We start from the raw sequence: 24,149 nt of genomic DNA, 5'->3' as shown, positions 1-24,149 counted from the left end.
GAGCGCACAGAGCGCGCAGAGCATGGGCATTATATATACACCCTCATTACCCCCAGATAGCTTACACTCTCTTCGTAGCCAACTCATGTTAACTATTGGACTGATAGTTCTTAGTGACAAGTGACTTCTCATACCTTGTGTTCTTCCCAACCAGTTCATACTATTCAGATTGTTACTAGGAACCCTAACCCAGTTAGGCCCCAGTAGGATCTCTAACAAATATCATAACTAATACCACCCCTAGGGAGGCAGCGGCTAGGGCAGAGAGCGCCTAGTACGGCGACGGCGTTAAGAAGTAGAAAAGGGCCGACGAAACACTTAGGAATAGATAGACGACATTAAAAACATAGAATACTCTATTAAATATATAAAGAATGACACACAGCCAACACTGTGAATTGTTCAGCACTGCCCGCCCTTTTATGACTACGAGTATCGATCAAGAATATATTAAGCAATGTAATGCGCACTTATAGTTATAGTAGGGCGGCGTTGATAACTAATAGTAGGCGTGGGCTCTCACAGATGTTAGCTTAGCGTCCCATGAGCGGCGCTGGGCTCGCTGGGCCACCACGGCATTCGGGAATGCTCTGGGCCGCGGGAAAAATTGCCGATGTTAACTCGTAACACTGATAACCTCGTCGTCCTAAAGGTGACTGTCAACCCTTACGCGTTTACCAGTGATTCCGTGTTCGTTCTTGAGATGCCGATTCACGTTCGAGAGACTTCTAGCCTTTTTCATTGAGATCACGCTGTCGCAACGATCACAGATCCAAGAGGCGGAATCGTCAGGCTTCGAGATATCGCAATACTCGTCACTATATTACCAGATATAAGACGACGAGATACCTCGTCGTTTATTAGCCTTACGGCCAACCTGCAACTACATTACGTTACCGATCCGTCTATTCTCAGTACGGCGCGACGGCGTCTCGCTACTCGACGTTCGAAGAGTAACGATCGATGGCGAGGGCGTTTCAATGGAAGGTTGTAAACTGTCCGACATTTTCACATATAATTTGTTAATAAAATAGTTATCTCTGTTATTGACCGCCATTTTATTCCCGGTGCCAAGCCTGCCAAGTCTATGACTAGTCAGGACTATAGTCTCAGCGACCCTCGAGACTATAGTCTCACGGGACTATAGTCCTGAAAGACTATAGTCCTGAGGACTATAGTCTCACCAACGCTGCACGAAAGGGCGGCTTTCGTCGACGATAGATAGACTTCCTCAACTTTCGGACATGGAACAGGTTCCTTACATTAATTGTATCGTCAAAGAAGGGATGTGTATCCACCCGGTGTAAGTCAATCTTCATACCGAGGTCGAGTTTTGAGCTAAGTCGTCCTCAGCCTTCCCCAGGCGATTCCGCACCGAGTCTATCAGGATGATTACTACGACGGGTACCTAATTCCGAAGGACTCCACCGTCATCCTTCCCAGATGGGCTATCCACATGAGCGAGTCCAGAGGTTACAAAGACCCTGAGGCTTATAACCCGGTGACGAACCAACCCATCCCCATCAACTTGACTGCCTATGATGAGGGTATGGCCCATTGTTCGAAGCCGTTCTCCGTGGTGTTCAAGCCCAGGAGCCAGGACCATGTCGATGTTATCAAGCGTGAGATGAGTGACGCTCTGGGGTTTTTGAAGGCATGGGATGACTAAACGGCCGGTGTTTAAAAGTTGAAGCTTAGCCGCGAAGAAACGCTGATTGCCGCCTGTGCTTTTAATTCTCGTTTCGTGTTCATTATTCGGTTTCGTCAAAACCTACCACCGATATCTGTGTTGCTCTGGCAGGATGGACCTAGTCGCAAAGAAAGGGGTCGCTCTGTACTGTTGAGGCTGTAGATGCCTGCTTCGAACATCTCTCTCGGTTACATCGTGACAAGAGAAGTTGAGCAGGTCGAGAGATAAAACATCAGTGTCAGATTGACTGACGCACGGCTCGCGGTCAACGACTCGGCCTTGCGGACGGAGAATTCTCACACACATATCCATGTGTCTGCTCGAACCGATAGAACCAAGGCTTGCATCGACGTCTTTCGTGCCACACAGAACAGGAGGCTGCTTTGCCGAAAGCGGCAACCTGGGGACGCGGGCAGATCACGGATTCTGCCTGGCCTCCATCTATTCCTGACTCCCTATCCCAGGGTACTGGACCGCGCTTATATTGTTCGCGACGCTGATCAAATCTTGAACAACGCACAGTAAACGTCTCACCGCAACATCTGCCCTAATTTTCAAACTGGCTGCTCCTGGGTTCCGATTGCCCAGACAACTGCCGCGCCTTCGTGACCTGGGGTAAGTGGGGAAAGGCGACTGTGGGGTATGTTAAACCAAACTAGGGTCAGCTATGTTGATTGATTGACTGAAAAGAACATCTATCTGAAGTGTGATAGAAGAGGCTTGAAATATGTGACGGGCAAGTAGGTACAGCAGTGCCAAGAAATTACTCCCCCTAGCCTAATATGGCTAGTCGGGCTGGTCGGACAGGGGCTAGAGCCTCGCTGTTGAGTTGATCACGTTGAGATGAGAATGACAAACACCTGCGTCCTTGATCCGGAGGGTTATTTCATTTTCCTTGGACCAGCCTGAGCCGTCCACCAGTTCGCTTGACTGGATTTCCTACCGCACTCGTCGGAAGACTTTCTTGGTATATACCTAACCGGACGAAGACAGAATGATAGGCTGTGCCCCAGCCTGCAACATAAGGCTACGGTAATGTCGATCTCGATACAAACTCAGTACTGCAGGAGGGCAGTCGAGGCCGTACATCGAACAGGTCAAGTCCAACGTCGCCTTGCACCCACCAACCAACCCCGCATGCACACAAGTCTGCTGGCAAAAGCATCTTCTTCATACAGGCAGCTCTCTTCCCCTAAGGGACATGCTTCTTAACTTGCCCACAGTCGCTCCCTAGGCAGTAATCTACGAGGCGACATGTTCGGCAGTCCTTTTCTCCACATCGTCCTGTTCCCAGACCTCGGGGTACTGCTTCTCACTCTCGCCACTACTGATCTTTTCGTCTCCGAGTTTATAGATCTGGCGCGGAACATGGTTGGCCAGGTATGGGTCATAGTCCTTCACACAGAAGCAGGCAATCAGGCCGACGCCCGCGACTGCCACGGCGGAGTAATAGAGGTAAGCGTAGGCCGCCGCATACGCGTATGGAAGCTCGGCTGCTACAGCCTCTTGGACCTTGGCGGTGATGACTGGAACCTTTTGCATCGCTTCTGGAGTGCCTGTCACAATGGCCTCAAGAAGGGCGGGAACAGAGCCTTCAGGCAAACCAGCCGTGATGGCTACAGGAGGAATATAGGCGGCAAGCTTAGATGCCATAGCCCCTAGAAAAGAAACCATGATAGACATGAAGAAAACTAGCTGGAGTCGAATGTGTTTTAGGATCGCCACCGGCGCTCCCCAGAGAACAATGGACGAATAGATGGCCAGAGCGATGGTTGTCTGTCTCCCGTGTCAGCCACGTCCAACCCTGTCAGATATCGTTGGGACCTACCGATAACCATGCAGTAGTCTGCCAGCTAGTCGTAGCAGAGCTATAAAGCCGTGCGACCTCTGGTCCACCTTCAGTTCAAGCACTTCGCCGACCGTTATTCCGAACTTACGCGAAGGCCAGATGATGCTCAGCGCGACATAGGATGTCCCTGCCACGGACTCGATAACGATCAGGCAGACGAATCCACGGATATCCTTGAAGAAATGAACATGAACCGGCACAATAGGATTGGGATGGGAGCCGTAGGCCTCTGTGCCATTCGTTAGCTTCAATGATGGTGAGATACAGAGATCCAGGGGCCGTTACCCCAGAAGACGAAAACGGTGACCACGCAGCCTCCAGTGATGATAAGCCCCAGAATGGTCCCGGATGTCTACGATAGAGGTTGGCCGCCTGATTCTGTCAGTCAACCATGTCGTCAATAATCTTGGCCTTCTTTCACTGACGCCCAGTAAGAAGAGGACGAGGCCGGCGACAATCAAGAAGCATCCCAGGAAGTCGACTCGTTTGAACTCCGCCATTCTCGTGCGAGTACCACGGTGTAACTGGTCGAAATTTGGTGGCCGATAGAAGACCACCTGCATGATTATGACGAAGACCATGAGTGGGATAAAGATGTAGTAGATGTATCTACGGGACATCCGTCAATCCAAGGCACTTGTGCGACTTAGAGAGTAACTCACCTCCAGTTGTAACAATGGACGATTCGAAGGCCTGTGCGGTCAGCGCCATAGTAGAAGGCCTCGGTGACAACGTACCCAGGTATTGCCCGAATCCGGTGGAGATGATGTTCGGAAGACAGGCAAATGCAACTCCCACGAATTCAAAGCGGTTGGGGCAGATCTCGCCAACTGTCAGACCATAGCAGGTATGAGCCCCCGCTGCAAGTCCCATCAAGACCTACGAGGGTTGTAATTAGCATGAAGAAATGGTACGATGTGGCTCCTGTGCACTGGCGGAGGCGCCAATCAAGGTATTCATGGCCTGAGCTGTAGCTGCAACAATTCCTGACACAATGTGAGCGCTGCCTTCCAGCTATGCTGTTTGCGCTGGGACACCTGCCTCCGCTGAGAGCGATCGAGGACGCTCCAATGACAAGCCAACGGCGTCCAAACTTATCAGAGATTCTGCCAAAGAGAAGAGAACCGATGCGGCAAGAGATAGTCCAAATGATAGAGAACAGACTAGCATTATTGCTCGGTCCTTCAAGGCACGGGGTTAGAGTATGATCTCGTTTAAGAGGGGGCCTGTTGCGCTCTGACCAATATCTTCGTTGATGACTGTCAAGACCGCTGCTGGGGGAGCAAACCCCCAATAGCTGACGGCCACCGCAGTCCCCAGTGAGCAGATGGCCCCAATCAGCCGGAGGCTCATGAAATAGCCTTTCTTTGCCTTCTCAACATCAGTCGATAGAGCGTTGGAGATGGAGATATCTTGTAGAGCGCCTTCATCGGCATGAGCAAGTATGAGCTCCTGGGGCTTGGTGTTGCCATGACTACTACAGAGTGCTGTCTGGGAATGATTTAAGAACACACAAGACCTTTATGGTTAGTTGAATGTTAAGTATCTTGGCCATGGTGATCTGGATCGCAACCGTGGGCCCTTTACATGTCTGGTTCAACGAGGCTGCTTCCCCAGACTTGTCGGAAGTCGGATCTGGGGATGGCGGAACCCCTATCCTTTCAGGCTACCATCTCCCCAGCCCCGACAATCCATTTATGGCGAGCAGACCAAGCGTACTAGATTACACAGCAGAGCAATCTTTTCTGCAGAGTCACCTCCTCATTGTATTTAGGGTGGTCGCGGCGCTCGTAGTCGTCATTGCTCCTCACGCATGGCAGACACAGTGTTTGAGCGAGTTGAACTTAAATCTGGAACTTCTAGTTATCGTCTCGTATTTTCTTCGTAGACAATTTCCTGCAGAATTCGGATTCGCACTCTGAAACGTTTGACTCCGCTCCTCTTGTATATCGCGACGGGGCCCGATCAGCTGACCACCACTAAATGAGAGGTGAGGATACTTTGCCCGCATGGCGTACCTTGCGTTCGTCCAACCTCGGAAATCCTCGAACTGAGTCGACTTCGTTTGTGCCAGCGGTATTCCAAAGTTAGAAAGTTCGGCTCAAGAGTTCGGACGTGTTCGGCCGCCCATGTTGTTGAGAACCCGACCAAGTCCTACCAAGCAAGTTGGGTCGGACGATCGTTTCCCGGGCAATGAATGATTCAGGGACATGTTCTGTGATTTCCTGGCGAGCTATATAGAATATGTTTACACTCTCTTCTGTCTCTGCTGGGCTCGACTGAACGCTGTGGACGTGAGATTCAGACGTCATGTTAGGTTGCGCCTCTCTCTCTCTCTTCATTTGGACAGCCAACACCCAGCTTTTGCCGAGATTTTCTTGCCCTCGTGCGACTTCGGTCTCAAAACGTCCGTTACTGGAACTGTGGCGGTGAATGGGAACTCAAAGGTGGAGGAATTCGACGCTGTCATTGTGGGCGCAGGTTTTGGGGGTATCTATCTCCTGCATACTCTGCGCAAATTGGGATACAAGGTGAAGGTCCTGGAAGCCGGGAAATGGTTCGGCGAGATTTGGTGGTGGAACTCGTACCCTGGAGCTCGCGCCGACACCCATTGACCGTTTTACGAGGTCAACGCAAAGGAACTGTGGGACGACTGGGCGTGGAAGGAGCGGTTCCCCTGCCGCGGTGAATTGGTCAGGAACTTTGAGCACGTTGATAAGAAGTGGGACCTGCAGAAGGATATTCTCTTCAACAACGCGGTCATAAAGGCCGATTTCGACGAGAGCTCAAACACCTGGACGGCCATCACGAATAAAGGGTATATCGCCAAGGCACCGTTTCTTCCCCTAGCCACCGGTTTCGCTGCGGAACCATATTCACCCAAGATCAAAGGACTGGAGACCTTCAAGAGCCCGGCATACAATACTGTACTGTGGTCTAAAGAAGGGGTCGAGCTCAAGGGGAAGAAGGTTGGTATCATCGGTACTGGATCGAGCGGTGTCCAAGTCATTCAAGAGATTGCACCAATCGTCGAGCATCTCACCATTTTCCAACACACTGCTAATCTCGCTCTCCGCATGGTTCGAGAGTTCTACGACGAGAAGACGGTCTAAAAATAAATTGACGCGAAGAAAATCCGTGGGGAATAAAGCAGCCTTCCTTGGAAACCCATTTCTACGAAACCTTCCACCAGAAGAACATTGAGGTATATAATATCAAGAAAAACCCGATCGCCGAAATCACACCCAAGGGTTTAAAGCTAACTGGGAGCCAAGAGGCTGAGTTTGACCTTCTGGTTCTCGCCACTGGCTTCGATGCGGCCACAGGAAGCCCCGTGAAGCCCTCAACTATATGGGCGGCTTGGGACATTACGAGCAGCTTTTGAAAGCTTGCACCGCAGCTGGATATGAATAGTTCAACCTGAGCTAATCTCAGATCGCAAGAATCAACTTTCCAAGGCAGGTATATTGAAATTGAAAATATGTTACATATACTATTACCCCCTGCCTCTTTGAGTAGTAAGCTGATCACTTGGAGTTAACCACCTACCAGCTGGTTAGATCGCCACCGGAGGCTATCAGAGACTGTGATTCTAGCAATGGCCGGCAAGCAGAGGGCCAGCATAGTTAGTAGAGGCAATTAACTACCTTAATCAGAGCGTCGGTGACGGGCCGAGTATCGAGGACTGAAATATTTCGTCGCCTGATGCTATTGTAGTACCCATAGCCCATGCTCCGCAGGCAGCGAACAGGATCAGCTATTTCCCGCCAAAGACTTTTATGACCGGGTGTTTGTTGCACATAGAACTGACGTGATTTTAAACTCGCAAAAAGGTGACTACGTGGTCAGTCTAGTACAAGCAATACTGGGGCCTCCAGACACCACTTGTGTGTCTCTCAATCTGCTTAGATCCTGGAAATCGAGCCGCAGGGGCGGTCGCAAGATAGCGTCGCATCTGGCTGCCCTCTGTATCACTGTGAGTACTTACAGCACCTCGGTTGACTACAATGAGGGGCATGTCCGCTTGGGGTTTCAGACTCTGGTTGGGGGAGGGGGTGGAGGTTTTCGGGGCTTCGGAGGGCGGAGTCCGAATTTTCGGACGCCTTTGGGAATCGTTAAGGGCCTTCTGGAGCGCGAGAGATAGAGCACGGGGTGATTGTCAACAACCTAGGCCAAGGTATCTTAGTTGACAAGTGCAATTTCTCGTCCATGGACGGAGTCGACCTGAGATCTCGCGACTTCTTTGGCGCGGTGGTCCTCGTTCTAGAGTGATATAGCGCCACCGTGCAGGCAATCCTTTACAAAGAGATCAACAAGCAGACATATTCGTTGGATCGTCGTTCAGAATACAACCCCTCAATCAGGGTCTCAGGTACCTTGGAACGTTTTTCTGGGGATGCACGTGTATCCGGACTTCGACTCGCTGCCCAGAACCGAAGGCCAGCCTCAGGGGAATGCCTGGGGTCTATGGAGAGAGAACGAAAAATTAGGAAGTGAGTAGCCGAATTCGTCTATCTATAGCAGTGAAACTATATTCCCAGTGTCTGATGTTTGAACATGTAGCTCTCAACTACTTGACTCCCGAAGTCATCCTGCAGGCGACTAAGGAGATCAAAGCAGGCGTCACAGTGCAGTTAGACCTCCCCCTGAGTCATTTCGACCACCTTGGAGCCGGGCGACAAGGCTTCAGCCACCAGATGATCGACTTCAAGGAGCGACTCAAAGGCACCGACTTAGATATTGTCGCTCACGATGATGTCCTGACCTTAAATACCCAGAGTAGCTCTCAGTGGGACGGTCTGCGACGTATCGGACTGCAGGAATCCGGAATATACTATGGAGGAGTCAAGCACCGGGACATAGACGAGAAGCGGGAAGATGGAAGGCGAGGCATTCACAGTAAGACTTTCCCTGCCCCGCTCCCCTGAGAATCTAAGTGAGACCAAGAGATGATAACACCATATACTTTTATCTTTCGTTCTGGCAGAATGGGTAAAGCGCGGTGGCATAGCCGGGCGCGGTGTCCTCTTCGACTACCATGGATGGCGCCAACAAACCGGGCAAGCCCCCGTTACCATTCCTTCGGCCACGATGATCACCACGGAAGAGCTGGAAGCCGTGGCCAAACATCAAGGCACGCAGTTGCGCGACGGAGACATCCTCGTCCTTCGCACAGGGTTCACAGACTGGCATCGGCAGGCGAGTAAAAAGGAGCAACAGGAGGCTTCAAAGAAAGGTGCGTTTATCGGGCTTGAAGCAACGGAAAAGAGTGTAAAAGTGGCTGTAGAATCACCATTTCGCCGCAGTGGCAACCGATACGCTTGGATCCGAAGTCACTCCTATACCATTTCTGGAGCCCGGTGCCGTGCGTCTCCAGGAATGGCTTCTGGTTCATTGGGGGACGCCAATCGGCGAGCTTTGGGATCTCGAGAGGTTGGCAGAGGTTTGTTGGGAAAGGAGGCAGTGGTCGTTTTTCCTGACCAGCGCGCTTCTTCACGTGTATGGCGGAGTCGGCACGCCGCCCAATGCAATCGCGATTCTGTAGCCCGGCAGCTATCGACCTAGGAAAGAAGATACTGGTCCTCTATGCACTGTAGATGCCACACGGTAGACAATGTCCGGTTCGGTGCCTCTATGCTTCAACATTTCGTCTGGCGAGGAGTACATCTCAAGTTGCCATGCTAAGGCCCAAATAGAGGAAAAATTTGAACCTCTAAAAGAGTCTGTGAACTGAATTTCTCAGAAAAAAGCTGTGCTGTAGGCAGTTTAGGATACTGGATCATTAAGCATGTCTTGCGTACGTAGCACTATTTGATCGCGGGTTTTGATCATCTCCACCCGTTGTTCGTCTCATTAAATTGACTTCATCGCTCTGATTCGGTTGGCCAAAGCGTTGGCGGTCACCGAGATGCCGGGCGCAATTAGATCCCACCCGTGTGGCACGCCTGGATATAAATGGAATTCGGTATGAATGTTGGCGGCAGCGATGCGGCGGGCATATTCCACGTCCTCGTCACGAAAGATGTCCAAATCTCCCACATCAATGTAAGTCGGCGGGAGGCCTTCGACCGACGGCGCTCGTGCTGCCGCAGCATAGTATGGAACATCTGATGATCCTGCTTTGCCGCTCAGGTATGCCTGCCAGCCGGTGGTGTTGTCATTGACTGTCCACGTCCCAAAGGGCTCGAGCGCCTTGATGGGCTTGGTGTTTCTATCGTCCAGCATGGGATAAACCAGAATCTGCTTCGCCAACGGTGGGGTCAGCGCTTTGTCTCTCGCCTTCAACGCAAGGCCCGCGGCAAGGCCGCCGCCTCCACTGTCTCCCATGATTGCGATCCGAGCAGGGTCAACGCCGTACTTCTTTGCGTTCTGGCTCAGATCCTGCAACCCTGCCCAGACGTCTTCGATGGGCAGTGGATAGGGTGCTTCGGGCGCAACTCTGTAATCCGGGGCAAATATCTGGACTCCGGAGCGTGACGCGAGGTCCTTGATCCTTTTACGGTAGAGCGGTACGTCCAGGGCGATGTAGCCTCCGCCATGCAGGTAATAGATAGCTGGATTCGAACCTGTGGTGGGTGTGCCCTTCTTTATGAAGCGGTAGACTGGGACCTCGAAGCTGCCGCTAGATTTGACATGATATTTCTCCTCAGTGACGTCTTGTGAGTCAGGATATGAGCCAAAAACCGGACCGAAAAAGGCGTCCAATGCCTGGCGCTTTCCCGCGACATCTCCAACAGCCAACTTCGGGGCATTTGCCATTGCCGGGAGCAATGGCTCCAAGACTTTAGCGAACTCTAAATCTAGTGCGAGAGGCATGTTGGCTGCGTTGAACCAGACTGGGGCTAGGGGGGTTGCTTGATAGATTGAAGAGAAGATCTATCCGGAGTGACAGAAGAAGCCTTAAATAATAAGAGCTACGAGGTGACAGTTTGCCGCAGTGCCAAGAGATCCCCTCTTACCTAGCCTAACTGGGTTAGTACAATAGGCCCGCTGCTGCGTGGTCTGGATCCAGAGGTGAATGCGTTCACCAGAAGTATTTAATCTCCGGAGATGGTCCTTGCCCGCAACCTCAGGGAAGAGATTTATTGTAGGGAGCATGATGCTTCAGGCTGTGGCCGAATGGTCGCAACGGAAAATCAAGTCCAGGGTTGGTCCTCGGTCTGAAGTTGGAGGGGCACTCCGAATATTCTTATTATTCAGCAAATCGTACTTCATGTGGGGTACGACAAAGGGGAAGAACCAGAATGAGCTAGCTTCAACTTGTCTAGCCAATCACTGTCGGTTGTCCTCGATGGACTTGGATCGATAACCTCGGACAACGGAAACTCAGGCTGTGTCCACAAATCCCTTGAAGCCATCAGACTAGGCGAATTGGGCGTTCTTGGCTTGAATACAATACGTTGCTGAGCGGCACAAGCTACTGCACAGCAACATCCCAGGCCGACGAGCGAGATGGGTCGTAAATTCACTTGAGACGCTCCTTTGCAGGACCACTTCGAAGGCCTCTGCTGCTTCCGGATGGGGCAGGCTTAGCCAGAATACTAATATTTGTAGAGCACAAAGACATCCTTGATACTTCTCGCACTTTCGAAGCTGCATCTACATGCTCGAGCATATCCACAAGGCGGCCACAATGGATGTCTGCCCGGCATGGGCCTGGTGCACTACAGGGGCGCACTCCACCTGCAGAATTTCCCCTTTGCATGGTGGGCGCGCCTTGTTCGATCTGTTTCTAAGTCTATGGTAGCGCAGCACCAATGTTGAGGTTGGCTCCAAACACTGATCGCGAGTCCTCACTAAGGAGCCAAACAACCACGCGGGCGACATCGTCCGGCTCGATTATTTTCCACCCTCGGCTTTTCCAATCGTTCAGTTGTGGCTCTTTACCACCAGTGAATTCTCTCAACACGGGAGTTGCAGTCGACCCTAAGGTGTGACAAGGGAGTTAGGATATTTTCACATCTCGGACAGAGGGCAAATCAGAGACATCAGCATATCATGACATACCCGGAGACACAGCATTGACCCAAATCCCAAACTTCGAGACGTCCTCAGCGACACTCTGCGTGAAATGCGCGTTGGCAGCTTTGGAGGACCGGTATGCGTAGACGTCTGGGTCGTGTTTCAGCGAAGCCATACTAGCAATATTCACGATCGCGCGGTCGCTCTTGGGAATTCCCAGCGCCTCCATGGCGCGAATCTGAGCACAAGTACAATAGAAGACGCCATCGAGATTGATTCCCCAGACCCGGTTCCACGACTTGTCTGTCTCTTCCAGGATGGTTGGGGACTGTCTGACCCCAATTTGTTTGCGGCAAGCCCGCGGAGTTAACAGCGCCATGCAGGTCTCCGAAGGTCGCGATCGCGTCCTGAATCCAGTCCTCCACGGCCGATGAAGACGCCACGTCCAAGACGGTCATGCGAATCTTAGTCCCTAGATTGAGTTGGGCAGCAGAATCTTTTATAGCCTCTAGACGTTTGGCAGAGATTTCGCTGGCAGCGACCGCACGCGCACCCCGACGAGCCAGGAGGAGAACAATGGCGGCTCCCATTCCCGAGCCTGCGCCAGTGACTGCAAAGACCTTGCCTTCGACGTTCATGGCCGAGGATACAAAGAGTACTGGGGACTTCGAAAATTTCAGACTCGAACTTCACACCTGGGCGCGCTTGCTTTGTCGATAGACAGTTCAACCAACTATGTGCAGCGCGCCTCTCAAATATTTCATACCTGAGCATAACGGGCCGTATGGCATCGAATGGATGAAGTAGTCGAAAGATCAATTGAAAAAAAAAAAAAAATAGTCACCCTATTGCTTGAGCCACTTCATTGCGTCTCGGAGTTTCGGGCAATGGATCGAGGCGTATACCGAGTCGTTCGAGGGGGTAAATCAAGGCTCTCTGGCTCCCACCGCTGGGCCTATTGACCAATAGCTGGGCACTTTCTGACTTGCGGAGTAGCTGACTCGTTATATCCCCACCTTTCTGCTCAGAATAGACAGAAAAGGACAAGCTTACTTTGAACACTCCATATTTTTCTTGTCATCCAGGACTGGCTGCATGGTTGCATTGTCGGCGGCATTCGGCAGCATCAATTCAGTCCCTCAGCGAAAAGCCTATAGGAGCTTTGTTTGGGAGTTCGGTCCAGCTCCCTTCCAAGAGACGGACCTTCATCGGAGGGCCCTCCGCATGAGCGGCCTCGTTTCTTTCGGGGGGGTTGTCACGATTCCGAACGTCAATTCTGGTGTAATAAGTCTTGGAGCGTCCGAAATCTAGCTGGCGGAATGGATGGGGGTGAATCCGAAACCTGAGGAGCTGGCATCTATGGCCTTGGACGGGGCATATTGAAACATTACTTCATGCGATTCTTCATCGGCTCGCCAGCTCCCCAACCGATCTTGGGCCTTGAGTTCGGGTAAATGCCGCAGGAGGGGCCCATACGGTGCAGTTCGCCTCTGTCGAATGTACTGCCCAAATTTATATTCCTACCTGTTTCAACCGGGTCTTTGGCACTTCTTCTGATTCTTAGTCACAACTGCTCTGGTGTTGGGCGCAAACAATTAGAAATCACAGAGCCTGCTACAACAGAATCCTGACGACAACGACAACGACATCGGTTTCCAAGATGATCTCGAAACCAACTCTTCGCATCGGCAGCGTCTCGTCCACAACGGGTGACAACCCGCATGCCATGGCCCGCATGGTCCAACACGGCAATGTCGACGTTATAATTGGGGATTGGCTCTCGGAGATGAACATCGCTTGGAACGCCATCGTGAAACAGCAGAATCCGGACCTAGGCTACGAGAGAGGTTTTCTGGAGCAGCTGGAAGAGTGCCTGGACGATATTGTGGCACGGGGCCTGAAAGTGGTCACCAATGCTGGCGCACTGAACACCCGCTCGCTCGCCCGGGAGGTCCGCCGCCTCTGCAGGTCAAGAGGGTATGATGTGCCCGTTGCGGCCGTGCTGGGTGATGATGTGCCCAACGTCGTCAGCCAGCTCGGCCAGGCTCGCAGTAAGTTCAGGCACCTCGACCACGAGGAAAAGGAGCTAGACGACTGGGAGCTAAAGCCGGTCTGCGGTGCAGCATACATTGGGTGTCGGGGGATCGTGGAAGCACTGCACTCAGGGGCGCAGATCGTCATCTGCGGGCGATGTACGGACGCGTCGCCGCTCATGGGGGTCTCAGCCTGGCACTTCCAGTGGTCGGAGGATGACTACAACGCCATGGCGGGCGCACTAGTCGCAGGGCATCTGACCGAGTGCGGGCCGTACGTGACAGGAGCCAACTTCACCGGGTTCAAGGAGATTCTGGACGACTTGGTGGACCTGACGTTTCCGATCGCGGAGATCAATAATAAAGGAGAGTGTATTGTGACAACTCTGTCCGTCGGTGGCGGTCGCGTCACGGAAGACACTGTCCGGGCGCAGATCCTCTATGAGCTACAGGGCCACCTGTATCTGAATCCGGATGTAGTTGCTGACTTGTCGCAAATCAAAGTCGAAGCGGAGCCCGGCACGCGCGATCGCATTCGTATATCCGGTATCAAGGGCCTCCCGCCCCCACCGACGACGAAGGTCATGTTCACCGCGCCAGGGGGCTACCAAGCCGAAGCCACTTTCTATATCAACGGTCTCGATATCGAAGAGAAAGTGAAAATGATAAGACGCCAGCTCGACTATATCTTCAAGGACCACAAATTCAGTAAGCTCAGCATCGAACTGTACGGGACGTCACTCGAGGACCCTGTGAGTCAACAGGCCGGGACGATCTTCTTCCGCATCTTCGCCCAAGCCCGACAACTGGAGGACATCAGTGCGGCGAAGTTCAAGATCCCCATCTATGCCCTCCGAATGCAGGCCTACCCTGGCTACCACATGAACTTGGATTTCCGCACCATGGACCCAAGGCCTTTTATGGAGATCTTTCCGGCCCTCATCCCACAGGAGGCGGTCAAAGTCCAAGTCGAGCTAGAAGACTCCGGACGGCTGATCGATATCCCTCCTCCGCAGAGGACGGCGGAGTACCCGCGGATCCGGCCGTCATACGAGACGGCGAACCCTGTCGACCTAATGAGCTTCGGGCGGACGAGAAAGGTGCCCTTGGGATCTATCGTGCACGCTCGATCGGGTGACAAAGCTGACAATTCAAACATCGGCTTCTTTTCCCGCTCCCAGTACGACGATGAATACGACTGGCTGAAAGCCTTTTTGACCGTCGAGAGACTCAAACTTCTCCTTGGGGACGACTGGTACAATGGCGACACGTCGAGACGTGTCGAACGCGTGGAATTCGTCGGCATCAAGGCCGTGCACTTGTGAGTGACTTGGACCAGCCCCTAGTATGATCTACTCCCTGAATATCCAAGAACTCATTCTCGTTTCTAGTCGAATCCTGGACAATCTTTCGGGAGGTATCGCCTCCTCGAAGCGTATTGACGGGCTAGGCAAAGGCATTGGCGAGTTCTTGAGGAGCCGCTTTGTAGATGTGCCACTGACGTTTCTCGAGCGAGGTCGCATTTCCTAGAACCCGAAATAGTGCAAACGTAATACAGTCCCGAAACTTGATTAAGGAGATCTTCATCATGTTGTAATACGGACAGAGAAAGGCCTACACGTAATGCCTCCCCTCGATTTGGGCTTTCCTCCCGAAACAATCACCCGTCCACTGTAACATCTCCTTGCAACGGACCTCATGCAGATGATTTCGTTATGACTCAAAGTTCCAGCCAAACTGCGGGTGAAGGAAGATGTTGTCGTCACAGTGGTCTCCAAATAGTTCCGGAAATCCACCAAAATAGTCTTGGTAGTTGGGGTCGAAGTCACTGCTGACCAAGGGCCAGGAAGCCTGCTGAGAGGCTTGCTCCCCAGAGGGAAGATGTCTGTTCAGTCGCCCCTCCTGGTTCGGCAAGGGCCTGGTCTGAATTTTGGTGCCCATAAAGTACTCGGAGGCATCAGTTAGCACGGCGTCTGAAAGCCTGGCAAAGACTTCGTGACAACCTCTGCCCGTGTTCCAGCGTTCCGAGAGGGCGACCAACACCGTCGAACACGCCCTCATATCACTCACGATTTGGCTGATGCTCGGCTCGAGGGTCAGTAGAGCTCGAGCAGGCGAAGGCCACCCGTCCCCCAGGCCCTTTATTTCACGTCTTTTGTTCTGAAAATGAGTCCGGAGTGCGTACACGTACGAGAGTCCCACCAGGAAGACGGCGTGCAGGGTGACCCAAGCATAGTTGATCTTGCGAGCTTTGTGCAGATCGGCGTATGAGGAGATTGACTGCTGGGAGAAGTAGTAAATCTGGGTCAGGACCTCTGATGTTTGAGGGATGTCCTGCAAGGAATGGATGGGGCGATGCAACATCAGAATGCAGTTGTGATACAGGAGATTATACCACTCGCGCGTTCTGTAGTTCGACTTGTCTTTGATTCTAGTAGCAGAGGCATCGACCAGAGGCAACGAGGCCACGCCGGTTTTCCATTGGTCCAATTCTTCGGCAAGTTGCTTTTTGATGGCAATGCTGGTCTGCGGATCCGGCATCCGGCTCTTAGGCACATTGTGAAGGTCTGAGAGAATTTTGCCAGTGATGATGCGGTGCCAGGTGATGTGGTTGAAGATTTTAGTGTTCGCTGGCCAGTGTGGATACTGCAATATGTCTTCTACGGATGGCGAGGGACCCCAAGAAGCCTCTCCGTCGTCCTCGACGGCGGGATGTTCGGTATCGATCTCGACAAGATTGATCGACATAGGCCGACCCAAGGTGTTGCTGACGATTCGGTCCATCTGGAAAAGAGACCAAAAGCAGCGGCGCTTAATGTCGAGTTCCTGCCTGACGTGGTCCTCGTCGGCAGGTGATAGGCCAGCAGGGAGGCGGTAGACGGCCTCTCGATGGAGACCCAGCTCAATGCCCAGCCTCGTTGCCATGCCTAGCAAGTGCCACAGGCTCGCTGAATTGCTGTAAGATACGCTCAACATTCGGTATTGGCACAGCAGCATGATGGTCTGTAAAGCAATCAAACCTCCCGATTCAAGAACGACGCCCAGTTTCGAGATCGCGCGCTCATGGTGCGTTTCCGCATCAGGGAGCGATTGCCAGGAGAATCTGTGGACTTGGACGGTAGCAATAGCGAAGATCATGTCCAGGGCAAATGCTTCCACGGGATGAGATTCATAGTACTTTTCTTCCGCATACATCGAGATGAGGCTGTTGATCAGCTTTTTTGGATGGAGATAGGGGAAGGCCAGGTGGTCATGCGATAGGTACGCGGCCAAAAGACTTCGTGCTAGTGGTTCGGCCGGCAAAGCGCTTTTGGCCATCTCCGGACTGCTGTACCTCTGTCCGTTAGCCGCGGCGGAACGGCGAAAATAGTCTTCGTCGTCGTCGTTATTGTTGCTGTCGCCACCGATGCGGCCTGGTCGGCGGCTAAGAGCGAAGAGATTTGCTAGAATGGCACCGCTGGCCGAGCCCAGATACTGCCTGGGCCGGCCAGCGTGAAGGGAGAGGGAGTACACTTCCTTAGCGACTTCGTTGTCGTTTTCCGCCTCGCTCTTATCTGCTCCCTCATTATTGTCATCCGGCATATCCATCATCTCGCCAGCCGCGTCCAAGACCTCACTCGAAGTGGTCTCACCGGCCGCTCTTGCAGCAAGTTGGGCTTCGCGGAGCCGTTTCGACAGGACGCGGTTTTTGTTCTCCAGCTGCCGCAGACGACGTTCTAGGGTCTCCGAGACGTCGCCGCGGCCTAGGCCACCTCGCGCGTTGTAACAGCATGCCGTACCGGCATTTATGCACGTGGAGCACGAGGGCAGAGCCTTGTCGCATCGTGCCTTCCGCCGATAGCAGCGATCGCATGCCAGTCTCGACAGTTGATCTTCCTGCATCGTACAAGCCGGCAGAAGTGACAGCGGCAGCCAGCAGATGGTATCAGCATTCCACAAGCACAACCCGAGCGACGAGGAATTTGTGCTTGGACCCCCTTCAACAAACCAAGATGGCTTAATTCCGGGGTTTCTAAGAGATGCTTGGAAGTCTGCAGAATATGGGCAGAATTCGGCCGTCAAAACTAGGCATGAGGTGGGCCATAGGGTCGTGCGGGAGGTTTGACGAAGGCTACTCGGTACATTGTGTACCTAGGTAAGTTCAGCTTGAGAACGCCCCGCGCTAGCAAAGCATTTGTGTCCCGGCTTTCGCGCTCTGGACCTCGCGTCCTCAAAGTCTGTTCAATGGCCTGGGGAGCCTGCGGGGTCTCTAGATGGGTTGGAACAAGCCCGACAGGCATCTCCACCCCGTCAGTCGGCCCAACGGAAACATAGCTATTCGAATGACTGCCCTGACAGGAGTTGTTACCCAGTACGGGGTAGTCTCTGTCAATCGACTTTTAGCATATATAGCTGTTTCATCTTCAAAATACTGTTAAACTGCCCGTCTTGATGCTCTATCGCGGTGTACAACGCGGCGTAAATTGCTGGTCTCTGTTGCCTAAGCGCTCCCTTTCTCAGCCACCTATTTACTCGTACCGCTGCAGCGATCACTGGACTGGAAACACCCGATCAAACTTGTGTCATGAAGATATATAGAGTCAGAGGATTGCTCTAGCTCCACTACATCTGCAGGACAGCCTGAAAGACAAAATTAACACAATGGCCACAGAGCCCAGCAAGACGGGGTTCCGTGGCGGACTCGTGGCGCACTCTATGGCCACACCAATAATGATCACGAATACAAGACGTGAAAGTCAAGAAGCAGCCCTGCAGGATGAAACTGTTGCCAGGCCACAGGAAAATGTGAGGAGGACTATTGTAAGATTTCGTGCGAATCGTGAATTGGCCCTGTTGGTTGAGTGCGTGGACAAGCAGGCCCAGACAAAGGGACAACCAGATTTCGGGGTCGAGTCCGTCCGAACTGGGTATGCAGAGATCCGCTTTGTCCGACGCCCGGCAACCCCGCCCACCTCAAACCCCGAGACTTCGGTGACAAAGTCTTTCCTCTTTGTCGAGAGGTGTATTTTGCGTGTGATGCTGGTGTTAAATGCCCGGGAGTCTGGGGGTAGAGGGTGTCCCTTAGTACATTGCTGATACATCGCCAATACACACGTAAGGTGTGCGAAGAATCGACCTATCCCAGGGTTCATGCAAGACATCCTACCCAAACCAAAATGACGTCTTTCAAGGTCCCCCAGCCAACGGAGCTGACCAAGTTCTATATCAACGGCGAATACGTCGAACCCAGCACCAAAGAGGTCTTCACCGTTCGCAACCCAAAAGACAACACAGTAGTGTCAGATCGCGTGCCAGTCGGGGGCCCAGAGGATGTCGACGTCGCAGTGCGTCATGCCGAGGCCGCATTCAAGGGCGAATGGAGTGAATTTACATAGGCAGACAGAGCTCGTTGTCTGTACAGGCTGTCCGAGATCTTGGATGAGCACCTCGAGGAACTGCTTCGCCTGGACACTCTCACCGGTGGGCACCCGGTGTCGCTCATTCCGACCCGAGAGAAGAACTACATCGTCAACGGACATCGGTATATTGTGAGTACATCAATCAAAACTTGGTCCATGCCCATTGGCCTACTGACAAGTTGCCAGCGGGCTGGTGTGACAAGTTCAAGGGTGATTACCTACCTGATGACGACGGCTTTGTGAAGATTGTGAAAAATGAGCCCCTTGGGTAATACTTGACTTTTGGGCAGGAAATATCCCCCCAAAAGAGGAGTCTGCTGATATTTGGACGACAGGGTTTGCGTGGGGATCTGTCCGTTCAATTCCCCAGTGGCAACGTTCTTTCATAAAGTCGCCCCTGCCCTGGTCACCGGAAATGTCATGATTATCAAACCTTCAGAGAAGACCCCGCTTGCCTCTCTTGCGCTGGCTCCACTCACAAGCGGGAATCCCCAAGGGTATTGTCCAAGTTGTGACCAGACCGGGGAAGACGGACGAGCTCTTTTCCAGGCACATGCGCGTCCGCAAAATTAGCTTCACGGGCAGCGTTGCTAGAGGTAAGAAAATCCAGGCGGCCGCAGCACAAAGTAACCTCAAGCGTGTGACATTAAAACTCGGTGAGTCCCCTCTTTTGGTAGTATGCGTGAACGAAGGTCCCCTGACTCGGCCAGGTGGAAAGGGGCCAAACATCATTTTCGAGGACGCCAACTTGGACAACGCTGTCGAATGGGCCCTCAGAGCCATCATGGCTCGAAGTGGCCAGATATGCATTGCTGCGTCTCGCCTCTACGTCCAGAGATCGATCGCCGACGAATTCATCAAGATATACGTCGAGAAGATGAGAGATGCTGCCAAGCATATGGGGGACTCCTTCGACTCTGACACAGCGTATGGCCCTCTGGTAGACAAATTTACTTTTGAAAAAGTCTAAGGCATGATCGACAGCGCCAAGGCAGGAGAGGCTGAGCTCTTGGTAGGAGGGAATTCAATCGGCAAGACCGGCTGTTTCATTGAGCCGACCGTGTTCGTAAACCCCAAGCCTAAGGCTGAAATCCTGACCGATGAAGTCTTCGGTGCAGTTTCCGTGATCAGCACATTCGACACAGAGGAAGAGGTCATTCAGAAAGCCAACGATACCGAATATGGGCTGATGTCTGGAGTATTCACAAGAGATATAACTAGGGCACTCCGTTTTTCGTTCAAGCTAGAGACTGGAATCGTGGGCGTTAATTGGGCCAGCTTTGTAAGTGAAAACAAAAAGCACTCTCAAACGACTTTGAGACCGCCTGATACTGAAGAAATTAGCTCAACATCCAAGTCCCCTTCGGCGGCGTGAAAGCATCCGGATTGGGCCGTGAATTTGAAATGGGCGTATGTAGCCCACTTCTACTCGGTACGCCGACAGGCGGTTTTGCTGACCGGCTTCAGGTTCTCCGATCGTTCACGGAGACGAAAACAATCCTGATCAAGTAAGACAAGCCACGTACATGAAAAGGTCTCTGACCTTCTATGTCTAGCATGCGAGCGACCTAAGAGAATCCGTAAAGTCAGAGTAGGGCAAGGGGTTGCTCACCACGGCATTCTAAGTCCATACCCCTGAAACACCGACGCGGAAAGGGACTTAGTAGGTGTCTTCGGATTTAATTAGCGCATCACCTGCCGCAATTTCACTTCAATTTCCGATCGGGTTGACAGTTTTGCACACCCTCGGACTGACGTCCAGGCCTGGCACCACAATATAGCAATGTCGTGTTCTACTCGGCAGTCTACCGGGATGATCAGGCCTACGACCCCCACATTTGACTCGAGTTTTTTTTTTTCTTTGACGAGTTACAATCGAGTACTTTATCCAGGCATCTAGGTTATTGCGGCCCTTTAAATCCCCCTTAATCAGTGACGTGGAAGGACGTCAATATTCCATGATAGGCTTTATCTTCGAACTCCGTGTCCTTCAGATTGCCGCTGTTCTCTTCACGCAGTCTCAGCTCGTCGATGTCTAGTATCTCTATAACCATCAGCGTTCTAACTGTCAATGCTGGATCTACAATGCAGTCTTCGGCCTCCTCCCATGCAAAAAGGCCTGTCAAGAAAACTGCTGCTCAGAATCCAAGCAATAGCCAGAAATCCAACGTTGTTAGGCTTCTAGCCCAGGACCTGAACTCGTTGCCAGCACTTACAAGCACGTGGTTGATAACCAAGACGATTTCCTACAGTATCACCCGCGATCGGGTTGTGCTCAGGATTTGGACGTGGCCGAGGCCGGATTACTCAACTACTCGGACGCAGGTCGCGATGGAGACGTTACAACGCTGGGAATCTTGTTCAAGATGATAGGCCTCGAATGGTCGACATAGACGTCCAAACGGACAGGAATACTTCACTACTTGCGCCTCTATCGATTGACACACTCTCAGACAGGATAGCAGCTGGCAATTTTGCGGAATAATTCCACAAATTTACTGATCGGGGAGATGGCGGAATACCCGGTGCCGCAAAGAAAGGAGAGTTGCAACCGACTTGCAAACGAAATCTCCGCAAACCAACTGATGTCAGACAGCGATCCATCAGACAATACAAGGGACCCTCAACGAACGGAAATGAAAAACCGGAGAAGCTGGTTAGTCGCTTCGGTCAGTTGCTCATTGCTGAGAACGGCCGTCGAAGATATTACGGCGCCACGAGTAACCTCCACCTCACCCAAAGCAAGCCTCTTGGTCTATTGTTGTGAGCCAACCATACGCATGATGTCTTTTCATGGTGAGGTTGAGCTTGCGCGCTCTGGATTGCAGTGTAAAAGCGATGCTACGTACGAAGACCATCTCACTGACTTCTTCTTTGCATGGCACAACTCACTCCTCTGTATTCTCAATGAAGCCGTGTTACCACCACCGGGAATTGTATCGGTTGGGAGTGTTGACAGCTTACTTCCACCGGCACTGGAAACACCATCCTGGCCTTAGGCGCCTCCCACTCCGGTCGAATTCTTCCAGGTGTCGCTATCCCGGCGGAGTTCTTCGCATACCGTGCAAAGATATTGCTCGATATTGAGATGGATAGCCCAAGTATGGCCACTTTGCAAGCATTGGGAGCTTTATTGGCCAACTAGGCAGCATTTGCACGGGATTCTCGAAGCTCGCTGTATATAGGGATGGCTGTTCAACTGCTGTCGGACTTGGGACTCCACCTCGATCTGGCCGTCACTTTCGATTCTAAAGAGACTCGGCAGAACACACCAATTTGTGTCGAACTATTTTCTGGTCAACGTAAGCTCTCGATACGTGGGCTCTCAGTCTGAGCGATAGGGTGCGTCGCGAACACCCAGAAAACTGACTGTCTCCTAGCTTGTGGAGTGTCTATAGTGTTCGGCCATGTTCGATGTGCTACAATGATGGACTGGTCCCCATCCCTCAACCGGTCAGGACAATTCCCTGGAAACCATACTGGCGAAGTGGCTACGTTGTGTTGGTTTGGGGGTGGCAGGAAGGCGAATTAGCTAGTCACATGTCAGGACAAAAAGAACTAGCATCGATTCCAGCTGTGGACTACAGATTTTTGAGGCAGGTGGGGGCTATTGAGCATGCAAGCGTCAACAAGAGGGCATAGAAATAGTTGGATCAGTCACAGAGTGAGTGTACTAGCATGGCATCGCTCTTAGAGTGCTTAGAAGTTTACAGTACTAGCCGTGTGTCATTATTTACAGTTTCTGCAGAGTATTCCATTGGTTTTATTATCGCCTACCAATCTATAAGTATATCTTTTATCCTTTTCCTCCCTCAACGCCGCCGCCGTACTAGACGCTCGTTGTCCTGGCCACTGCTTCCCTGTAAATGGTGTTGGCAGTGGTCTGTCTTGCTAGCACTGACTAAAAAGGCATTCTCGAATTCCGACCTACCTGACAGGCCCCTGTGCGTTGCTGCACGTGGATGCCAAACTCAGAAGTGCTGCGTTACAATACACTGATCATAACAATATTCTGAGCATTACCGGAGGCCTAGATTTTTACGCAGTAGACAATAGTCACATTGATCTGGCGTAAATATGTAGTAAATTTCGAAAGATATCCGAGATTCATATATAGCTCCCTGTCATCTCGTGCACAAAAACCTAGTCGTTCTACAATGTTCACGGGGCCGCAGACAACCCTCACAGACAGCAGCTTCTATTTCGAGGTCAATGTGATGCGGGAACTTCAAAGATGGCATCATAGCATACCAGATCAATTGGAGGTCGATGCATCCTTTGATAAAAGCCGGCTGGCATTGCCGGCCGTCTTGCCCTGAATTCTTCGCATGAGGGCATGCTGAAAGATAGTGCGAAAATCTGTGAAGCCTCAGCTACAGCAATGTGTCGACTGTTGGTAATGTATCGACACCAATGGGGAATGAGCTCCATGCATCCACAGACACTCTCCATTATCTTGACTGCGGCAATGATTCAGATCCACAACTGCTGCATATAATCGAGAGACAAAGGTATGCAAGCGCAGGAGAACGTATCCATTTGCTACAGCGCTCTCCGGGGATGTCATATTTCAATATCGGAACTCGCTTTCTGGAGACTACCATGTCTCTGAGGCGTGATTGGCAAAGTTGGGCTTTCAGTGGAATAGGTAAAAAGCAGCCCGACCACGATATGCAGCGTGGCATAAATGACGTGCTTTCATAGTCTCGACGCAAGGTCGAAACTTAGATATCAACTACGTACCCAGTACTAGTTTTTCTGTCGCGGGGGTAAGACCAACGTGAAATAATCTCATAGACAACATCGGTTCTATGAGCTGTGCATTAGATCATGATTATGCTTCAGATGTAATTTTGGTTTGCAACAGTGGCGATCTCGCGACCCTGTCAACATGATTCCATTATCTAGCCTAATTTGGCTCCCCCAGTTTTGCCCCCGCATTACTCTATACTCCGACATCCTCGTTGGAATGAGATCTACCAGTACACTCAAAGCGACAAGTGGAGTCACATGTATCGGCCGACAAGGCTTGTGACCCATCAATACAATGTAAGCCCGCGATGCCCTCGTCCAATGGCTGAAAACCTAGATATCTCAATTGAGTGGTGTGTCAACACGAGGAGCACGACTAAGAAGCCCCGGATTCTGTAGAATGCGGGGGATACCTCCTCCCTGCGAGTCGGACCTGTCGATTTAAATCTTTCTACGCGCAATCA

The 24,149-nt window shown here is 51.9% G+C and overlaps 12 protein-coding genes across 12 annotated transcripts; 7 read left to right on the top strand and 5 right to left on the bottom strand.

The window, feature by feature from the left end:
* Positions 1 to 1,353: 1,353 nt before the first annotated feature.
* On the top strand, positions 1,354 to 1,669 carry A1O5_11426 (uncharacterized protein; the record flags this gene model as incomplete). The annotated part of the gene is made up of 1 exon (XM_007751998.1): positions 1,354 to 1,669. A coding segment is annotated over one exon (316 nt), but the record flags the coding sequence as incomplete, so codon positions are not given.
* Positions 1,670 to 2,932: 1,263 nt separating this feature from the next.
* Positions 2,933 to 4,412, bottom strand: A1O5_11425 (uncharacterized protein; the record flags this gene model as incomplete). The annotated part of the gene is made up of 7 exons (XM_007751997.1): positions 2,933 to 3,466; positions 3,519 to 3,577; positions 3,628 to 3,768; positions 3,825 to 3,891; positions 3,965 to 4,148; positions 4,202 to 4,232; positions 4,277 to 4,412. 7 exons carry the CDS (start codon positions 4,410 to 4,412, stop codon positions 2,933 to 2,935), a joined length of 1,152 nt encoding a protein of 383 aa, XP_007750187.1.
* A 324-nt stretch (positions 4,413 to 4,736) lies between these two features.
* A1O5_11424 (uncharacterized protein) lies at positions 4,737 to 5,094 on the bottom strand (the record flags this gene model as incomplete). Its single annotated transcript, XM_007751996.1, has 2 exons — positions 4,737 to 5,016; positions 5,054 to 5,094. The coding sequence occupies 2 exons, from the start codon at positions 5,092 to 5,094 to the stop codon at positions 4,737 to 4,739; spliced, it is 321 nt and encodes a 106-aa protein (XP_007750186.1).
* Positions 5,095 to 5,749: 655 nt separating this feature from the next.
* A1O5_11423 (uncharacterized protein) lies at positions 5,750 to 6,652 on the top strand (the record flags this gene model as incomplete). Its single annotated transcript, XM_007751995.1, has 2 exons — positions 5,750 to 6,070; positions 6,167 to 6,652. 2 exons carry the CDS (start codon positions 5,750 to 5,752, stop codon positions 6,650 to 6,652), a joined length of 807 nt encoding a protein of 268 aa, XP_007750185.1.
* A 1,283-nt stretch (positions 6,653 to 7,935) lies between these two features.
* Positions 7,936 to 9,084, top strand: A1O5_11422 (uncharacterized protein; the record flags this gene model as incomplete). Its single annotated transcript, XM_007751994.1, has 3 exons — positions 7,936 to 8,032; positions 8,103 to 8,438; positions 8,527 to 9,084. Coding segments are annotated over 3 exons (990 nt in total), but the record flags the coding sequence as incomplete, so codon positions are not given.
* A 308-nt stretch (positions 9,085 to 9,392) lies between these two features.
* A1O5_11421 (uncharacterized protein) lies at positions 9,393 to 10,355 on the bottom strand (the record flags this gene model as incomplete). The annotated part of the gene is made up of 1 exon (XM_007751993.1): positions 9,393 to 10,355. One exon carries the CDS (start codon positions 10,353 to 10,355, stop codon positions 9,393 to 9,395), a length of 963 nt encoding a protein of 320 aa, XP_007750183.1.
* A 922-nt stretch (positions 10,356 to 11,277) lies between these two features.
* On the bottom strand, positions 11,278 to 12,139 carry A1O5_11420 (uncharacterized protein; the record flags this gene model as incomplete). Its single annotated transcript, XM_007751992.1, has 3 exons — positions 11,278 to 11,465; positions 11,547 to 11,808; positions 11,831 to 12,139. 3 exons carry the CDS (start codon positions 12,137 to 12,139, stop codon positions 11,278 to 11,280), a joined length of 759 nt encoding a protein of 252 aa, XP_007750182.1.
* Positions 12,140 to 13,161: 1,022 nt separating this feature from the next.
* Positions 13,162 to 15,064, top strand: A1O5_11419 (uncharacterized protein; the record flags this gene model as incomplete). The annotated part of the gene is made up of 2 exons (XM_007751991.1): positions 13,162 to 14,855; positions 14,926 to 15,064. 2 exons carry the CDS (start codon positions 13,162 to 13,164, stop codon positions 15,062 to 15,064), a joined length of 1,833 nt encoding a protein of 610 aa, XP_007750181.1.
* A 183-nt stretch (positions 15,065 to 15,247) lies between these two features.
* On the bottom strand, positions 15,248 to 17,416 carry A1O5_11418 (uncharacterized protein; the record flags this gene model as incomplete). Its single annotated transcript, XM_007751990.1, has 1 exon — positions 15,248 to 17,416. One exon carries the CDS (start codon positions 17,414 to 17,416, stop codon positions 15,248 to 15,250), a length of 2,169 nt encoding a protein of 722 aa, XP_007750180.1.
* A 1,274-nt stretch (positions 17,417 to 18,690) lies between these two features.
* On the top strand, positions 18,691 to 19,903 carry A1O5_11417 (uncharacterized protein; the record flags this gene model as incomplete). Its single annotated transcript, XM_007751989.1, has 6 exons — positions 18,691 to 18,858; positions 18,910 to 19,066; positions 19,120 to 19,201; positions 19,269 to 19,430; positions 19,483 to 19,589; positions 19,644 to 19,903. 6 exons carry the CDS (start codon positions 18,691 to 18,693, stop codon positions 19,901 to 19,903), a joined length of 936 nt encoding a protein of 311 aa, XP_007750179.1.
* A 3-nt stretch (positions 19,904 to 19,906) lies between these two features.
* On the top strand, positions 19,907 to 20,445 carry A1O5_11416 (uncharacterized protein; the record flags this gene model as incomplete). The annotated part of the gene is made up of 3 exons (XM_007751988.1): positions 19,907 to 20,215; positions 20,278 to 20,343; positions 20,401 to 20,445. The coding sequence occupies 3 exons, from the start codon at positions 19,907 to 19,909 to the stop codon at positions 20,443 to 20,445; spliced, it is 420 nt and encodes a 139-aa protein (XP_007750178.1).
* A 1,111-nt stretch (positions 20,446 to 21,556) lies between these two features.
* Positions 21,557 to 22,201, top strand: A1O5_11415 (uncharacterized protein). The gene has a single exon (XM_007751987.1). It carries the CDS (start codon positions 21,570 to 21,572, stop codon positions 21,930 to 21,932), a length of 363 nt encoding a protein of 120 aa, XP_007750177.1. The 5' UTR covers positions 21,557 to 21,569; the 3' UTR covers positions 21,933 to 22,201.
* The last annotated feature ends 1,948 nt before the right edge of the window (positions 22,202 to 24,149 follow it).

This window comes from Cladophialophora psammophila, assembly GCF_000585535.1.
Source record: "Cladophialophora psammophila CBS 110553 chromosome Unknown aczJe-supercont1.25, whole genome shotgun sequence".
Classification (NCBI taxonomy): Eukaryota; Fungi; Ascomycota; class Eurotiomycetes; order Chaetothyriales; family Herpotrichiellaceae; genus Cladophialophora; species Cladophialophora psammophila.
Note: the sequence above shows the minus strand (reverse complement) of the source record. Positions and strands in the feature narration are given on the sequence as shown.